Source organism: Acomys minous (assembly GCF_964271855.1).
Source record: "Acomys minous genome assembly, chromosome: 1".
Classification (NCBI taxonomy): Eukaryota; Metazoa; Chordata; class Mammalia; order Rodentia; family Muridae; genus Acomys; species Acomys minous.
The window spans coordinates 13241482-13259450 of record NC_140483.1 but is presented as its reverse complement, the minus strand read 5'-3'; the positions used below and the strand labels follow the sequence as shown (position 1 = coordinate 13259450).

At 45.3% G+C, this 17969-nt stretch overlaps 2 protein-coding genes across 2 annotated transcripts in view; one reads left to right on the top strand and one right to left on the bottom strand.

Moving 5' to 3' along the window:
* Nucleotides 1-5408, top strand: part of DNAH14 (dynein axonemal heavy chain 14) — a 230415-nt gene extending 225007 nt beyond the window's left edge. The window contains exon 87 of the transcript XR_014781397.1: nt 5392-5408. The gene's annotated coding sequence lies outside the window, so the exon portion shown is untranslated. The remainder of the gene's footprint in view (nt 1-5391) is intronic.
* LBR (lamin B receptor) overlaps nt 1-17969 on the bottom strand; it is a 27470-nt gene extending 9501 nt beyond the window's left edge. Inside the window, exons 1-7 of the mRNA XM_084794001.1 lie at nt 17825-17969; nt 13095-13273; nt 11110-11325; nt 8654-8737; nt 8056-8242; nt 6287-6483; nt 1721-1775 (exon numbers count right to left, since the gene is read on the bottom strand). Coding sequence (XP_084650127.1) covers nt 1721-1775; nt 6287-6483; nt 8056-8242; nt 8654-8737; nt 11110-11325; nt 13095-13259 — 904 coding nt within the window. The 5' untranslated portion in view covers nt 13260-13273; nt 17825-17969. The remainder of the gene's footprint in view (nt 1-1720; nt 1776-6286; nt 6484-8055; nt 8243-8653; nt 8738-11109; nt 11326-13094; nt 13274-17824) is intronic.

Sequence of the window (17969 nt, the reverse complement as noted above, 5' to 3'; positions counted from 1 at the left end):
TGACCTCCCAAGAGAAGCCACAAGCCAGTCTAATGCTGCTGGCCAACGGGATGGGGAGGGGCAATTTCACTTTCGGCAAAAGAAATTATTTTTCTTCCAAGAACTGAAAGTGCTGAGGTGTTTCCAAATGAAGTCATCAAATTACATTTCAATTAACAAACACAGAAAAGTCATGCTCACTAGTGAGACTTCTAAGCTTTGATAAAATAGGACCATTATCAATTTGCTATCTAAACCCATGTCTTTTACATACCAAGTTTACTCCAAAGAGTAACTTTAACCTTCAAAAAATTTACGAATTAGTCAGCACTATTTCTATAGTCCATGAAAAGTAATCACTCAAAATTTCTTAGCAATTTCCTTAATGGCAAAATCCCATAAAAATAAGCCAAGTATTATTAGAAGCAAGCATAGAGGGAGGAGGGTGTTTTGACAGAAGAATCAAGGGCCGAGGTGCAGTGCTTTGCCTCTGAGCAACCACACCCTCAATGGAGACAACAAAAATAAAACTTGGCTCAGAAAACCCAAAATACCAAGAATAAGAGACCTGAGAGCAAGAGTCAACACCCCACCCTGAGCAGACAGCACCGCAGCGGGCCAGCACAGACTGCAGAGACAGCACCGCAGCGGGCCAGCACAGACTGCAGAGACAGCACAGACTGAAGAGACAGGCTCCATCAGCAAGGAGCCCAGCAGAAACACAATGATGTGTGTCCAGCACTGCATGTATGGTCTAAAGTCAGGCACACAGCAAGCTGGCATGGCTTGCAACTTGGCACTTAAGGGCAGGTAACCTTGAAACCATCTCTGCTTCCCTTCTGGCACCCTGTAGAATGATCTCATGGAAGAGCACTATGTAACCAGTGAGCAAGTACCACCCATAACTAGAGAAACAGTAAACTGGCTTGCCATGGTTCAACTCGGGAAACTTCGTCTGTAGCACACACAGCACACTATTCAGAACCACACTCAAGTTCAGATCCAGGCTAGCAGCATACCATACACTGTGACTGCTCAAAGTGGTCAGTAACTCCGCTTCCAGGGGACCTCAACACCCTCTTCTGACTTCCATGGGCACCAGGCACAAAGGTACATACACATACACAGGCAGGCACAAAGGTACATACACATACACAGGCAGGCACAAAGGTACATACACATACACAGGCAGGCACAAAGGTACATACACATACACAGGCAGGCACAAAGGTACATACACATACACAGGCAGGCACAAAGGTACATACACATACACAGGCAGGCACAAAGGTACATACACATACACAGGCAGGCACAAAGGTACATACACATACACAGGCAGGCAGGCAAACACTTGTGCATAAAATAAAAACAAATCTTTTTTTAAAAAGGACAAAGGAAATGAAACTAACAGGCTAGTGGTACATAGTTGTAGTGCCAGTGTTCAGGATGCCGAAGCAAGGAGGCTAGCCTGTACTGAAAAGTGAGTTCCAGGCTAGCCTGTGGCATGGTGAGGTCCCATCTCAAACAAAGCAGAAGGAAAACAGAACTAGATACTCGAAGTACTATTTTTTGTTTTACATGCAGTTTTTCATAGTAGCTACTGGAATAAACTAACTTATCATCTGCAAGGTCTTCAAACTGCTAAAAAAACAAAAAACCTACTGTTCAATATCTCAGTGAATTTGCTCCAACAATAAAACTATGTAAGTTAGGTCATTGAGTATTTAAGAAAAGTCACCATTTAGTCTATACTTGAGTCGTCTTCCATCAACAAGAGGTGTTCCTTCTACAACCTGGAAAGAAAAAAATTAAATTTTAATTAAAAATTAAAGCACATTATCATTTTATTTGTTTGTTTTTGTTTCTTCAGACAGAGTTTTCTGTGTAATAATCATGGCTGTCCTGGAACTCACTTTGTAGACCAGGCTAGCCTCATAGAGATCCACCTGCCTCTGCCTCCCCAAGTCCTGGGATTAAAGATGTGCACCACCGAGCCGGGCGTGGTGGCAGCGCATGCCTTTAATCCCAGCACTCGGGAGGCAGAGGCAGGTGGATCTCTGCGAGTTCGAGGCCAGCCTGGTCTACAGAGTGAGTCCAGGACAGCCAAGGCTACACAGAGAGACCTTGTCTCGGAAAAAAAAAAAAAAAAAGATGTGCACCACCACCACCCACTCATCTTTCTTACACATTACATATAAGTACGTGATCTTCTTTTGTTTGTTTGTTTGTTTGTTTGTTTGTTTTTGAGACAGAGTTTCTCTGGGTAGCCTTGGCTGTCCTGGACTCGCTTTGTAAAGCCAGGCTGGCCTCGAACTCAAGAGATCCACCTGCCTCTGCCTCCCGAGTGCTGGGATTAAAGGAGTGCGCCACCACGCCCGACCTGTGATCTTCTTAAAAACTCTTAAATCACATTATACCCAAGAAAGTAACTGGGAAATACAGCAGCATTTCACTAGTTGATGAAGCAACTCCACTGTCAGGAACTGACCATAAACATATGCAGTAGGTAACATTTTGATGCACCAAGACTATTGCAGTAGTCACCTCACCAAATAACCCACTGCACACACAGCACAAGATTTAGTGTGCTCAAAACTCTCCACTACCATCACTGACAAACCAAGCTAACCTCACTGCCTCACATTTGTAGAAGTGTAAAAACTATCATAAGAAAACTTTGCGGCTGGGCATTTGTGGCCAAGCCTTTAATCCCAGCACTTGGGAGGCTACCAGGCAGATCTCTGTAAGTTCATGGCCAGCCTGATCTACAGAGTGAGCTCTAAGACAGCCAGAAAAAGAAGGAAGGGAGGGAGGGAAAGGAAGGGAAAGGGGATGGAAAGGGAAGGGAAAGGGGAAGGAAAGGGAAAATAAAGGAAAGAAAAGGAAAGGGGAAGGGAAAGGGAAAAGGATAGGGAAAGGAAAGGACCAGAAAGCCCTGAAAGTAAATAAGTATCACACACAGAAATTAACAAGATCCACAGTCTCTACTACTCAATGAACTTCCATAGGTAGAATAGTCATTTGAAAGGGAAGCTATGAAGCTTCATGTTAAATTTTATACTTTCAATATGGAATATATTTTGTACATTATCACCAAAACCAGAAAAATCTATGACAGATTAGAACCAGAAAAACAATTAGCTTAATATGCTTTTTCGTAACTATCACCTGCATTGAATTCTTCCTCATCCCCTTGTGTTTAGTCTTAATAATAATAATAATGATGATGATGATGATGATGATGCAGAAAATGGAGGGAGGCTTAGAATGTATGAAGTAGGGTCACACAAACCCAAAAAGGAAAAAAAAGTGCATGTTGGCTCTCATATGGGAATCTAGGCAATAATATGTGTACATATGTAAACAACAGTTTAACACAAGAGAAAAGTTCCCCTTTCTTTGGTTTTTGTTTGTTTGGCTGGTTGGTTTTTTGAGACAGGGTTTCTCTGTGTGGCCTGGCTGTCCTGGACTTGCTTTGTAGACCAGGCTGGCCTTGAACTCACAGAGATCCACATGCCTGAGAAAAGGTTCCTTTCAATTATGCTATGTACTGTCAACACTGTGTATGCAATGATGCACTGACTTGCTCCACTATTTACACACACTGCTCTACTATGAACATGCTTCCCAAGTGAGAACCACCATGGCAAAGCCATTGCCCAGGCTCAGTGATGCCCAGAGAGGGTGAGAATGCTGCCTGAGTAAATGGGCATCTACCCTCAAGTAACTACTCAGAACAGTACCCATGCACTTTAAACTGTCCAATACTAGGATGTTATCACCTGCCAGCACCTGTTCCTTTGCTGTGGAAGGGGAACCCAGGACAGAAATGTAAAACCTGAGGTCACAGGACTGGGGAACCCCTAAGCGATGTTTCTCAATTGCAGGGGTCTTGTGGGCCTCAGTCTGACAATAGAGATCTGACACGCACTCTCTACCACATGTGTATGTGTGATGTAGATAAGCCTCATTAAGAGTCCTCTGACTGGGGGCTGGAGAGATGGCTCAGTGGTTAAGAGCACTGAATGTTCTTCCAGAGGTCATGAGTTCAATTCCCAGCAACCACATGGTGGCTCACAACCATCTATAATGTAATCTGATACCCTCCTCTGGCCTGCAGGTGTACATGCAGGCAGAGCTCTGTATACATAATAAAATAAAAAAATAAAAAAAATAAATAAATAAAAGAAGAGTCCTCTGACTCTGAACAGAGCCTGACAGTTAAGAACAGTCAGCCAGTTAGTGAGAGGCCACAGCACCAAGCTGCAGCTCCAGCTGGCAAAGCTGCAATCTCCTGAAATAAATTATGCATTCTTAGGGCAGCTCGTGTTCTTTGAAAACATCTCTACAGGAAAGCATACAACTGAAAAAGGGTACACTTAGCAATGGGGAGAGAGTTTAAAAGATACTACATCAGTCTGAAAAGGACACCCATGTTCTTGACAACAAATTTTTTTCCTTTTTCTTTCTTCTTTTGGACAGGGTTTCTCTGTGTAGCCTTGGCTGTCCTGGGCTCGCTCTGTAGGCCAGGCTGGCCTCCAACTCACAGAGATCTGCCTGCCTCTGCCTCCCGAGTGCTGGGATTAAAGGCGTGCGCCACCACTGCCTGACGTGACAACAAATTTCTAAGGATCAAAATTGGAAACAAGCTTTAGCCTGTATTTTTTTCTGTTTTGTTAAATCCACTGAGCTCAGAAGACAATAATTCCAGATGTTCACCTGAAGTGGATACACTAAGCAGTGTTCCTTTCTCTGGATGCCTCTACCAAGACTTAGGCTGGTATCAAACAGCTTATTCTTTCCTATTTGAATTGGAAAGTGTAACAAATATATACAACATCAACTTGACAATTCAAGAAGAATCAGCTAAAAGCAAACCTCTAGGTACAGGTGTGAGGAAGTTTCTAGATTGAGCTGAGGTAGAACGACCCACCCTAAATGTAACAGGCACAATTTCATAGGCTGGGTTCCTACACTGAAGAAAAAGAAGAGCTGGACCAAGGCTCAGTGATTAAGAACGCAGCAGGCTCTTCCAGAAGACGCAGGATGATTCCTAGCACTCACACGGTGGCTGCTCACAACCAACACTAACTCCAGTTCTAAGAGGCCTAACGCCCTCTTCTGGCCTCTGAGAGTACTGCACACACACAGTACATAGATATGCAGGCAAAACACCTGTACACTTAAAATTATAAAATAAAATAATGTAACAAAAGAAAAAAGGGAAAGCAGGGGTTGGCGGGGAGAAAAAGGGAAAGCAAGTTGAGCATCAGCATTCATTCTTTCTCTAATTCCAGACTACAGATGCAATGTGACCAGCCACCATCGTTTCTCTGCTATTAGAAATGTTACCCTCAAACCATGCACTGAAGTAAATCCTTTTTTTTTTTTTCCTTTTGCTCTTGTCAGATATTTTACTGAAGCAAGAAACGTAAACTGGGGGCTGAAGGAATGGTTCAGAGGTTAAGAGTAATGATTATTCTTCCAGAGGTCCTGAGTTCAATTCCCAGCAACTACATGGTGGCTCACAACCATCTATAATGAGGTCTGGCGCCCTCTACTGGCCTGCTAGCTCACATACAGGCACTGTATAAATAATAAATCTTACAAAGGAAATTAGACAAGAAATCCAAATCATATAAATTTTTGGTTTTTCAAGACAGGGTTTCTCTGTGTAGCCTTGGTTGGTCTGGACTCTCCTTGTAAACCAGGCTGGCCTCGAACTCACCTACTTCTGCCTCCCAAGTGCTGGGATTAAAGGCGTACACCACCACACCTGGCCCAAATCATATTTTTAAAGTTATGCTTAATAAGGGAAGAGCTATAGGGCATAGGAATAGCAGTTTTAGTGTATGACTGACAGGTTCTTACTTTGAAACTGCTATAAATGTAAGCAATGGCAAAGACGTCAGACAAGTTTGACAAAGCCCCACCCCTTCAGCAAAACCTTACCTTCAACCAAGATGGTGCAGTTTTTGTTTTTTATTATGTATACAGTGTTCTGCCTACATGCATTCCTGTCCTCCAGAAGAGGGCACCAAATCTCATAGATGGCTATAAGCCACCATGTGGTTGCTGGGAATTGAACTCAGGACCTTTGGAAGAGCAGCCAGTGCTCTTAACTTTTGAGACATCACTCCAGCCCCACGGCAGTTTTTTAATCCAAGAACTGGGAGGCAGAGGAAGGCAGATCTCTGTGAGTTCAAGGCCAACCTGGTTTACATAGATGAGTTCCAAGTCAGCCAAAGCTACACGGTAAGGACTTTGTCTCAAAGAAAACAAAACAAACAACCCAAAACCTTACCTTCCCAATTGGCAACAGGTAGAAGAGAGCTTGAACAAAAACCCAGAGGAGGTAGACAGCACACACTCTGGTTTCCCACAAATCATCCACGGCAGGCAGAGGAGGCGGGAAGCTCAGCAGACTGGGGTCCTTCTGCCTGCACTGCAGCAGCAGCAGCAGCAGGAAGACCGGCAGGCCCAGCATGACAAGCAACGCACCTGCAACCAGTCCAGTTTGCATACGTTTTAAAATCATTTGAATTTGTTTGTTTGTTTATTTTTACTTTTAGGGCAAAACTAGTCTGGCTAGCTGTCTGCAACCAGTCTGTACTGTCCCATGAAAACCTATTCTAGGGAGGGGCTGAAGAGTTGCTTTACTGGTTACAAGCACTTGCTCTCCCAGAGGACCTGCACTCAGTTCCCAACACCCACATGGTGGCTCACAGCCATCTGAAATTCCAGTTCCAGGGCAGCCACTGTCCTCTTCTGACCTCCCTGGGCACCAGGCATACATGTGGTACACATAACAAACATGCAGGCAAACATTCATACATATAAAATGGAATAAATAAATCTTTTAAAAATCTCAGGCTGAGAAAATGACTCATCAAGTAAGGGCATCTGTCACAAAAACCTGACAACTGGAGTTCAAATCCCAAGGTTTACCTGTGGAGGGAGACCTGACCTCTGACCTCTACATGAACCCTACAGCATTAGTTTGTTCACTCTCCCCAGCTACCCCACACACACACATATTGATAATAAAATTTAGTAATTTTTAAACTTTTTCTCTACCTGTCACTTCCCATGGGAATACAACCTGGGCTAAGTGATCAAAGCATGACTCGTGCCTCAGAAACCAAACTGAACTTTCAACTCCAGCCACCAAAAGAGCAAGTGCTAACCAGGCAGTGGTGGCGCACACCTTTAATTCCAGCACTCGGGAGGCAGAGGCAGGTGGATTGCTGTGAGTTCAAGGCCAGCCTGGTTTACAAAGTGAGTCCAGGACAGCCAAGGCTACACAGAGAAATTCTGTCTCGAAAAACCAGAAAAGAAAAAAAGAGAGAGAGCGAGAGAGAGAGAGCAAGTGCTAATACCAGACAGGTCAGTCTGGTCTGTTTGAGGAGCAGGAAACAGGCCAAACTGGCCTTGAACCCTATAGATATCCTTCCTCAGCCTCCCAGCACTGGATCACAAGCATGAACAACTACACTCAAGCCTGGAAAGGAGCTTTCTAATCTAAACAAGAGGCCTTCTACCCATACATTTCCAACATTTAACACAATGTCACACACATGCAGATTGTGGGTGATGCTAGACAGATCCAACTAGCACGGGGCCCGTAACCGGAGCAAACAAAGCAGCTAAGCCGACAGGATGCTGTATGCTGCAGCCTGCTCCTGCTGTGAATGCTCTAGGCCAGGCCCTGCCATCTCCACCCATCACCAGCAGAGCTCCCTGTCCCTAAAAGACCACAGCTACCCTTCCGCAGAGCATACCCCCATTTTATCACTTCTTTGCAATCCATGCTCAAGACCCCAAAGACTGTTAAAGCTTTAAAGTCAGCCACATCAGTGCTCTTTCTACTCTATGACTTCTGTCATCCGTCATCCCACCCATCCATGTCCCTTGTACCACCCCACCACAGCTCCCTACTCAGGCCTTTTACCACTGTTCCGTTTCTGGAAAGCTCTTCCCAAGCCTCCTCACCTGCTCCAGTGTAGACCTTTCTTGTGCACACAAGGTCAACTCTGCCCCCTTTCTCCTCCCTAGTGGGGCTCTAACACCTACCAGGCGCCCCGCCAAACTCCTTCTGCTGCACGGTGCTGGCTTGCAAGGCTTCCTGAGGTGCGGGCACTCGGCTGACAAGGCTCTTCTCCTTGGACTCTATCTCTTTGACTTTGACCTCTTCTCTTCTTGGACGAAGGCTGTACTGTGTAGCTACAGAACTGACTTCTGGTGGCAAAATGACGCTTTCCTAGTTTAAATAAATAAATAAAAATCATATATATTAACTATAGTCTACAATTAGTGCAAACGCTACTAATTCAGGATCTCTATACAGCTGTGAATGCACAACAAATGTGTTACATTACATGCAGTCTTTTGTTTTGTTTGTTTGTTTTTTGTTTTGTTTTTTGAGACAAGGTCTCTCTGTGTAGCCTTGGCTGTCCTGGACTCACTTTGTAGACCAGGCTGGCCTCGAACTCACAGCGACCCGCCTGCCTCTGCCTCCCGAGTGCTAGGATTACAGGCGTGCGCCACCATGCCCGGTATTACATGCAGTCTTAAGGACAGAACATGAACAAATAATACATCAAACTTCAGTGTGAGGCTGAGGAAAATGAAACAAAAAGAATGCTGCAGATTAAAGAGAACATTTTGCTACCTGCTTGTCTTTATGAGATACGTCATTCCTCTCCATGTGCTCAGGGTCCCCATTGTATACATGGACGCTGTTTCCGTACGGCTTCTAAATGGGACATGAGGCAACATAATCAAAACTATACGGACTGGAAGGATAGTAATGGTAACAAGTTATGACTGGAAATGAAGAGATAAAATCAACTAGACCTCTCTGGTGTTACAGGTCAGCTCCTCAGTGCACACTGTGTTTTAGCTTTTGATAAAAATCTCAGGATGGAACCAGCCAGCCTTAAAATCAAGCTCCTGCAATCCTCCAGCCTCGCCTCCTGCCCAGGCACTGGGGCTACAGCTGTGCAACACCATATTTTTTAAAATATATTTTATTAATTTATTCATATTACATCTCAATTGTTATCCCATCCCTTGTATCCTCCCATTCCTCCCTCCCTCCCATGCAACACCATGTTTTGGAACATCAACTTTTCCATACTGCAAACACTTCAATAATTTCACTGTCAGATACTGTAACATTTCTATGAAAAGTGGGTTAAGTAAAAACTGGCAAATTCATTAGCCAGGAGTCATTCCGTGACCCTAAAACAGCCAACAATAAGAAGAGTGGGTATTTCAATTCCATGCTACCTGATATTTACCCTTAATATTTTCCCTTCCTACGTGTCCCTCTTGACTCATAGTTTCTTACTGAAAAAACGAAGTGACTTAGCATGCAAGAGCTTGTTAAGGCAATGTCTGCAACAGTCTCTTCCCTCTTCTGTAAAGATTGTCCACAAATATAGCACTACTGAGCCAAGAAGAAAACAAAAATCCAAGCATATTCTTCAGGAGACCAGCTGACAAAGGACAGCAGTGACACAGTAGAGGGCTCTAGCTTAACACCTTGCCCAGCGACAGAGCATTCACCATCACTTGGGTCTACCATGTGTCAGTGAGCCATCTTGTCAGCTGTGTCCAGCATCTCAGGTTCTGAATATCTCTTATAACCACAGATAAGCCATGGCAACACAGCCAGTCACTCAATCCTCAGAATGAAAGGTCAGGCATTCAATGAAAATCAAACATGCATAGCCTTTTGTTTTTCAAGACAGGGTTTCTCTGTATAGCCTTGGCAGTCCTGGACTCACTTTGTAGACCAGGCTGGCCTCAAACTCTAATTGATCCACCTGCCTCTGCCTCCTTGAGTGCTAGGATTACAGGTGTGCGCTACCATGCCTGGCTCAGTCTAGGTTTTGGGGTTGGTTTTTTTTTTTTTAAAGATTATTAAAAGCCTATATGCATTGTCTCCAGAAGAGATATTATTAAATGAGTGGAATACAAAAGCATTTTTTTTTTAACTTTAAACACTTTGCGCTACTATATAAAACAGTGGTTCTCAACCTGTGGGTCGCAGCACCTTTGGCAAACCTATCTCCAAAACAGTTATGTTATGATTCATAACAGTAGCAAAATTACAGTTATGAAATAGTAACAAAAATAATAATAAGGTTGGGGTCACCACAACAGGAGGAACTGTATTAAAGGGACACAGCATTAGGAATACTGAGAGTCACTGGTCTAAAATATTCATCTACCAAGTGTGGTAGCTCACCCTAGGTCTCAGCACTGGACAAAACTGAGGTAGGAGGATTGCATCAAGTTCATGGCCAGCCTAGGCTACCCATCTTGGGGAGGGGGGGTAAAGAAAAAAAATAAAAATAAAAAAATTATATATATATAAAACAACTCATTGGCTAGGTCGCAGGCTCTACACATTTCTTTTCTTTCTTTTTTTTTTTTTCCTTTTCTTTTTGGTTTTTTGAGACAGGGTTTCTCTGTGTAGCCATGACTGTCCTGGACTCACTTTGTAGACCAGGCTGGCCTCGAACTCACAGCAATCCTCCTGCCTCTGCCTCCCGAGTGCTGGGATTAAAGGCGTGCACCACCACCACCCAGCGCTCTACATGTTTCTACATGCACCAACAAAGGCATTCCACTGAAAACACTGTTTTTAAACAGCGAAAGTGATCAAGCCTAAGAATGTCAATTAGGATGGCAAAAACATCTAATGCAGTTGTCTCATTTCATGGCCTAACGCTATGGCTGTTCAACATAAACATCTTCTACAGACTACACGCTAACAGCGCTCCTAGTAACGTTATTTTGAAGTTGCTAGGGTTGCTCATCAAACAGAGCTGCTTGCTTTCAAGCCCAATGGTCTGAGTTCAATCCCACAAATTCACAGAAGGCTGGAAGGAGAACACACTCTACAAAGCTGTCCTCTAACCTCCCTGTGTGCTCACACACACCATACATATGGACACCTGCACACACTGAAAATAAAGTTAAAAATAAACATTTTCTTAGATATTCAAACGAACTGTTTTCTAGTTTGCACACTTGCTAACAAAGGTGCAAATGATCAATCTGAATAAGCCTTTATATGGAGGAGAAGCCAGAGCAGTGGGCAGAGCAAACAAGTACCAATACAAGCGGCGTCAATTTAACTTGCAGAATTTCCCTCCTCATTTCCTTAACGTCAGCCTGGTGGGAAGCAGAGGCAGATCTTCTGGGACCTTTCGGTGCCCTGCCGGGGGATCGGGAACGTGAACGTGATCGTGACCTGGATCGGCTGCCACGGCGTCGTGAGGGGGAGCTGGAAGTTGAGCCACTTTTCCTTTGCTTAAAGGATTTTAAAGGCTAGAAAGGAAGAAGGCAACAGAGACCTTATCAGAACATTAGCAGTGGCCAGGCTGGAAGAGGTTAGTGAGGGCCACTATCGACTGCCACGTTGTACACATCAAGGCACTCGCAGGGTTTGAGAGCTGATCACAGGGCCAGTAGGAAACGCTGCAACAAGCCCAGCTCTTAGGAAAGAAACAGCACTTTCCCTGCTCTGCTGGCTTGCAAGGTATGTCCCTGGAATCAGTGTCTGCCCCACTAATTATACATATTCCCAGCAACACAAGAAAGGAACTAACTGACATGGTGAGACAAGACAACAAACACACAACCAGTTTTTCAAAAAGTAGGCAGCCCGGAACCACTGGAAACACACTCGCTCTTAATAGCAAAGCACAAGTCAAATGCTTTGGCTCAGCTGCGCTCTGCCCTAGCCCACTGCCAACCATCTCATGCCCACTTCTAGGGATACAGACCTGAGCCAGGCAACCCTCCGCCTTTGTCCAGATGCTGTTTTGTGTATGAAGCCCTCAGCTAATGATGGCATTTACAGGTGACTGCTAAACAGCATCAAAGAGAGGTCATACATGTTCCCTATCACCTGGATCTGCCTCTAAGCTACAGAAACCCCATGAGCCATGAAACAGAAACACTTACTAGAGCAGTGTGCGACCTACAGACCATGCATGGGTCCAAACTATTAGTTACTGATGTGTCACTCACCAGGTCCAAAACTACAGAGTTCTAAGTAGACATTTGCAGAGCATTTTGACTTGTAATTTTATGCCTAGAAAATCTAACAAAACTCTGCAGCTTTACTTAAGATATCCTCTTTGTCCTAGAGATTGATTATGCATTTTATGTATTTGTATACCATATGTCAATATTTTAAAATCTAGGCCCTCTAAAGATAGGCTGGGAAGGGGAAGCTGCAAGCTGGCTTCAAACCTAGCAAATGTCATTCTGATTACATCACCAGTGTTGAGGAAGAAACTCAACCACTGCCAGGTGGTAGCACTCACCATTAATCCAGCACTAGGGAGGCAGAAGCAGGCAGATCTCTGAGTTCGGGGCCAGTGTCTACAGAGTACATTTCAGGACAGCCAGGGCTACACAGAGAAACCCTGTCTTGAAAAACCAAACAAAAAGAAAAGAAAGAAACTCAAGCCCTGTAAGTGGCTATTTAAAAATCCTAAAGTTGAGGCTGGAGAGATGGCTCAGTGGTTAAGAGCACTGCCTGCTCTTCCAGAGGATCTGAGTTCAATTCCCAGCAACCACATGATGGCTCATAACCATCTATAATGATATCTGGTGCCCTCTTCTGGTGTGCAAGTGTACATGCAAGTAAAACACTATATATGTAATAAATAAATCTTTTAAAAAACAAAAACAAAACAAAACAAAAGCATCCTGAAGTCGGCCTCCTGCTGACCTCTCTGCCGGCCCCAGCCACCACCTCTCTGGTGTGACTGTGTGCATCATCCACGGGCCTTTGGAATGCTGCCTTCCCTACATTTTCCCATTTGCCCTAGCATTCACCTCACGAAGACAGTGGTTTAAAAAAAAAAATCCCTAACCCAAGGCGCTTTCCTACCCTGTCCAAAAGCACCACAGCAAACACCTCACACAGTAATTAGACCCATTGGAATGAGCTTTTGGGATCTGCACCCATTTGTCATTCCCACATTCCCACAGCCAGGAACACCATGAGCCCCAGAACCCCAAAGCAGGAGCCTGGCATGTCCCTCTAGCTCCTCCCACCCACGGCCAGCCTCAGGCTTACTTACCTTGATGTCACTCTCCTTCAGTTCCAGTTCAGTGCCGTCTTTGTACTTTACAGTGTACAGCTGGGATTTGCTGTCATGGCTCAGAATCTCTACTTCATAATAAAGAGAGCTCCCAGGCCATCGACCTCGGACCACTTCACCCTCGGCAAACTTCCTATTTGGCATTTTCTAAAATGAGTCTGAACAATTTTAAAGAAAAAATTCAGTCAATATTTATTGGGTTTTTTGTTTTGTTTTGTTTTTTTGACTAGGTTGTTCACAAAAACAACTTTCTAGATCTGCTAATCATTCACGATTTTGGGGCCAGGAACCTCCAATGAAGGCGAGTACAACTCCTTATTTTATAGATGACAAAACTTGAGCTTCAAGTTAATGTTTTGTCAAAGTTCACAAACACAGGAGGGAATAGGAGGAGAACACAGAACAGCCTGAGCTTTGTTTTGTTCCGTTTGGAATCACTTTGTAGGTGGCTTGGCCACTGGGGACATGGAAGTGGTTCTGAGGACTGACTGCAACAACGCAATGACATCTAACCGCACTACACAAAACGTTCCCCACCTACAGTAACCCAAAGTCAGGGCACTTATCAAAAAGAACACACTTTTATTTGTAGATCTGCATATCATCTTTCAAAAGCTTTAAAAGTCATTTAATTATATTTTACCAAGCTACCTTACTGGAAAATAATAAATGATGAGACAAATTGGGAAAAATAAAAAGTTAGCATTACTATAACCAACAGAAGAATTTCAAACTTATAATAAATAGCATATTTGAGGCTGTCTTCATAAAGTTTGCACTCTCAGAGTCATATCCCAGGGGCATACCAAGTAACTCTGCCAATCACCCACCTAGGCTAACCTATACCTGGCATTCATCCAAGCCCACATTCATCTCTTAAGCCCACAGCTGACACCTACTCCAATTATAATAGTCTTTGCTACTGTTCAAAACATGGCCTATGAAACCTTATATATGCTTTAAAGAAGCCACAGTCTAAGCCGGGTGTGGTGGCGCATGCCTTTAATCCCAACACTCGGATGAGACAGAGGCAGGAGGATCGCTGTGATTTCAAGGCCAGCCTGGCCTACAAAGTGAGTCTAGGACAGCCAAAAAACGACAGAGACTCTGTCTCGAAAAACAAAAAAATAAAAAAAAACAACACTCTTCAAGAGTTGTCATTTTTACCTGAGGCAATATCAAATGATGGCTGTGCTTCCGAGCTCTCTCCACTGACTAGCAGAGTCACACAGGAGAAAGCCAGTGCCCTGATACCAATGATAAGCAAGCAGCAGACAGAAAGACTCTTCAGCTACCGATGTCACCTGCTGAGCAAGTCTCCATACATTACCCAAGCATAAAGACACACTCTTCACACACCCCTGCCAAGACCTGGTTATGCAGCCCAACAGCAACTGGTAGGACTCTTGCCGACTGTGGAATTAAGGAGAAGGATGCACTACCTACCCCTCCCAAGAAAGTCTTTCTACATACATTTCTTCACTGTTAATCGCGGGGAGGGGGGCTCACAAGCTTCATCTGTTTAGACAGACAGCAAGCAGATGAAAGAAAACGAGATGGTCCCCCACACCAGAGCGTTTGTCTGGTGATTAAAGGTACATTATAGAGCTGGGCGTGGTGCCCCTTGGGGAGCAGGAGGGCATTGGCACTTCTGCACAAGGAAGAAGGGCAAAAAAAAAAAAGGAAGGTGACAGCAGCAAGCTTTGTTGATTTCAACATTTAGTTCCAAACCTTCCTGGACAAAGAGGAAGGAAATGTGCTGGGCTTCCTTCTCCTACACTGGTCATCCCAAGTTTGAGAAAAGCCACAATATTGTTCTATATGAAGATGCCACTGTGGTCTCAAACACTACTTCAGAAACTGGAGATATGAGCACTTCAAGACTTGGGGTCCACCTGCATCTCTAAAAGGCCCTTGAACACATTCACTCTGGACCATTTGAAGCATTCATTTCTCCCATCCAAGTACTATCCAGGCCCAATCCTGCTTAGCTTCTAAGATCAGATGAAATTTGAAGGATTAAGGCCGGATGGTGGTGGCGCACACCTTCAATCCCAGCACAATGATTCTAGGGCCATACTGTCCTCATCTTTCTTTTTTTTTTTCTTTTGGTTTTTTTGAGACAGGGTTTGCAGAGGGAGATCTCTGTGAGTTAAAGCAGCCTAGTCTACAAAGTGAGTCTAGGACAGCCAAAGCTACACAGAGAAACCCTGTCTCGAAAAACCAAAAGAAAAAAATACAAGAAATTTGAAGGATTAGGACAGAACGTCCCTAGGACCATTGTTATTTCTCTATTGCACCTCTAAGACATCATGTTGACCTCATCTATGCAACAACGAATTTAAGGCAATGTTAAAAAAAAAAACAAACTATTACCTATTAAATACTTTAGGATAGATAAACCAAGGCACATGTTAAGATATCTGAGCCTCAATTTTTCAAAACTGCCTAAAATGTGATTTGATACCCCATCTCCAAAAAAGAGGGGAGGTAAGGAACTAAGAGCTGGAGCCAGGCAACAACTTGGGATGCTAATACACGGCTTCCACTAACTGTGTATAGGTCTTGTACAAAGTGGCATGCACATCATGTCCCCAGCCCCATCCTTTATTAACCCCTGAGGGCAGGTTCTCTACATGCTATGTAAAATAAACTGCTTCCCAAGCTTCTACTGTGACACAAAGTCTATTGTTCTTTCTACACTGTGGACTTCAGGACAGGTTACTAACATATCTAAAATTCATCTCTTTTTTGTAAACTTTAAAAGATTTCTTGTGCCAGGCGTGGTGGCACATGCCTTTAATCCCAGCACTCGGGAGGCAGAGGCAGGCGGATCACTGTGAGTTCAAAGCCAGCCTGGTCTACAAAGTGAGTCCAGGGCAGCCAAGGCTACACTGAAAAACCCTGTCTCCAAAAACGGCCCATGCCTGTAATCCCAGCACTTGGGAAGCAGAGGCAGACGAATCTGTGAGTTCAAGGCCAACCTGGTCAACAAAGTGAGTCCCGGATAGCCAAGGATACACAAAGAAACCTTGTCTCAACACACACACACACACACACACACACACACACGAATTAAGAACTGAGACTTGGGGATGGAGAGATTAAGAGCATTGGTTGCTTTTCCAGAGGTCGTGAGTTCAATTCCCAGCAGCCACAAGAAGGAGACCTGGTGCCCTCTTCTGGCCTGTGCAGGTAGAAGATACATAATGAATCGTCACTAAAAAAAAAAAAAAAAAAAAAAAAAAAAAAAAGGAACTGAGACTTGCTGAGACTTAGCTGGCCACAGGGGCTTTAATTCCAGCATTCGGGAGGCTGGGGAACGCAGGAGGTCTGCCTGGTCTACAGAATGTGTTCCAGGACAGCCAGGTGTACACAGGGATCTTGTCCCAAATCAAAATGAGACCTGATGGTGCTATTTCACACGGCATGTGGAGAACCTGGCCTGAGGAGATGATAAAAGGATGGGATGGGGCTGGCGACGTGATGTGCATGCCACTTTGCACAATACCCATGCAGTCTGTGGAAGCTATGTAACAGCATCCTAAAATATTGTCCAGCAGGTAAGAATTATACTGGATGGTACAAGGGGGCTCCAGACACTTTTGTGTGCGCTTATGCACCTAAGTCAAGATGCGCTGACAAGCTCCACTTAAAAGCATGTTTCAGCCAAGTAAAACACAGTACCCTCAATCCTACACAGCAGAAATACAAGGATCCTAGGGCGTTTTCCTGTTACGCCGGATTCTTGCTAACTTGTGTGTCCGTTTGGCACTGGGACTCCTCACACGTTATGGTACAATATATTAATTACGCGGTATCAATGTGACGGTTTCTTTCTACTACTTTGCTCGCGAGCGTTGCAAGGGTCTTTAGTCAGTGCTCCACTTTCCCAAATTCATTTAACGTAGCAGAAAGAAAAGGCTTATACGATGTCTGACAGCGACCCTTTAACACCTGAGCCTGTAAAAGCCTGCTAGGCAAAATGCCACCAGGAACCCGTTCGCATGCCCTGTGCCCCTGCAGAGCCATTGAAGAGAAGCCCCTCTGTGCCCGCAAGTGGCCTTTTCCCTTAATCCCCAAAGATACACTTATCGTTAAAGTCCTACGCACTCGCGCCCCACTCTCCAGGCAACGCTCGGAAACTAAACAACCGGACGTATCACCTCCCTGGATTAAATCCCCCATCTCGCGCTTCTCTGTACCCCCATCTTCTCCCTCAAGAGCAGCTGCTACTTTGTAGCCCAAATCTCCTCGTGCATGTGCACCGGCCCTCGCACAGCAGGTGAGCTACACACAGCGGGAGCAAAGGCCAGGTGACTCGCAACCTGCTGGACGTCGCCGAAGTTCCCCGGAGCAGGCAGGCACTCCCAACAGCCGAGTGCGCACTTAAGTGGCCCTCGCAGCCTCAGCAGCAGGAGGCGCCAGGCCGGCTGTCACTACGCAGCACCCACGAGGCCCGGAAAGGCGGGATGCAGCTTCGGCGGCAGTTAGCTCCTCCCCCGGAGGCCGCTCGCATTCCAAGGGCCCGGGCGCCGCGGAGAGCACGGCCCGGGGCTCCCCAAGGCGCGCGTCCGAGGGGAGGGAGGAGGGGGAAGTCCGCAATTCGAAACCCGCACCCCGCTTCCGGACCACGCGGTCCCAGCCTCGCCGGTCTCCCCGGGGGAACCCGCCCTCCACTCGCGGCGGGGACCCGCGCCGGCGCTCACCTGGCCGCGCTCCGGCGGGAACTCCAGCCACTCCGGGACAGTCAGCCAGCAACCCGCCGCGGTTCCGCGCGCGACACAACCGGCCGCGCTCTCGCGCGCCCGAGGTCCCGCCCCCGGCGAGACTCCCCCGAGCTCCCCATTGGTC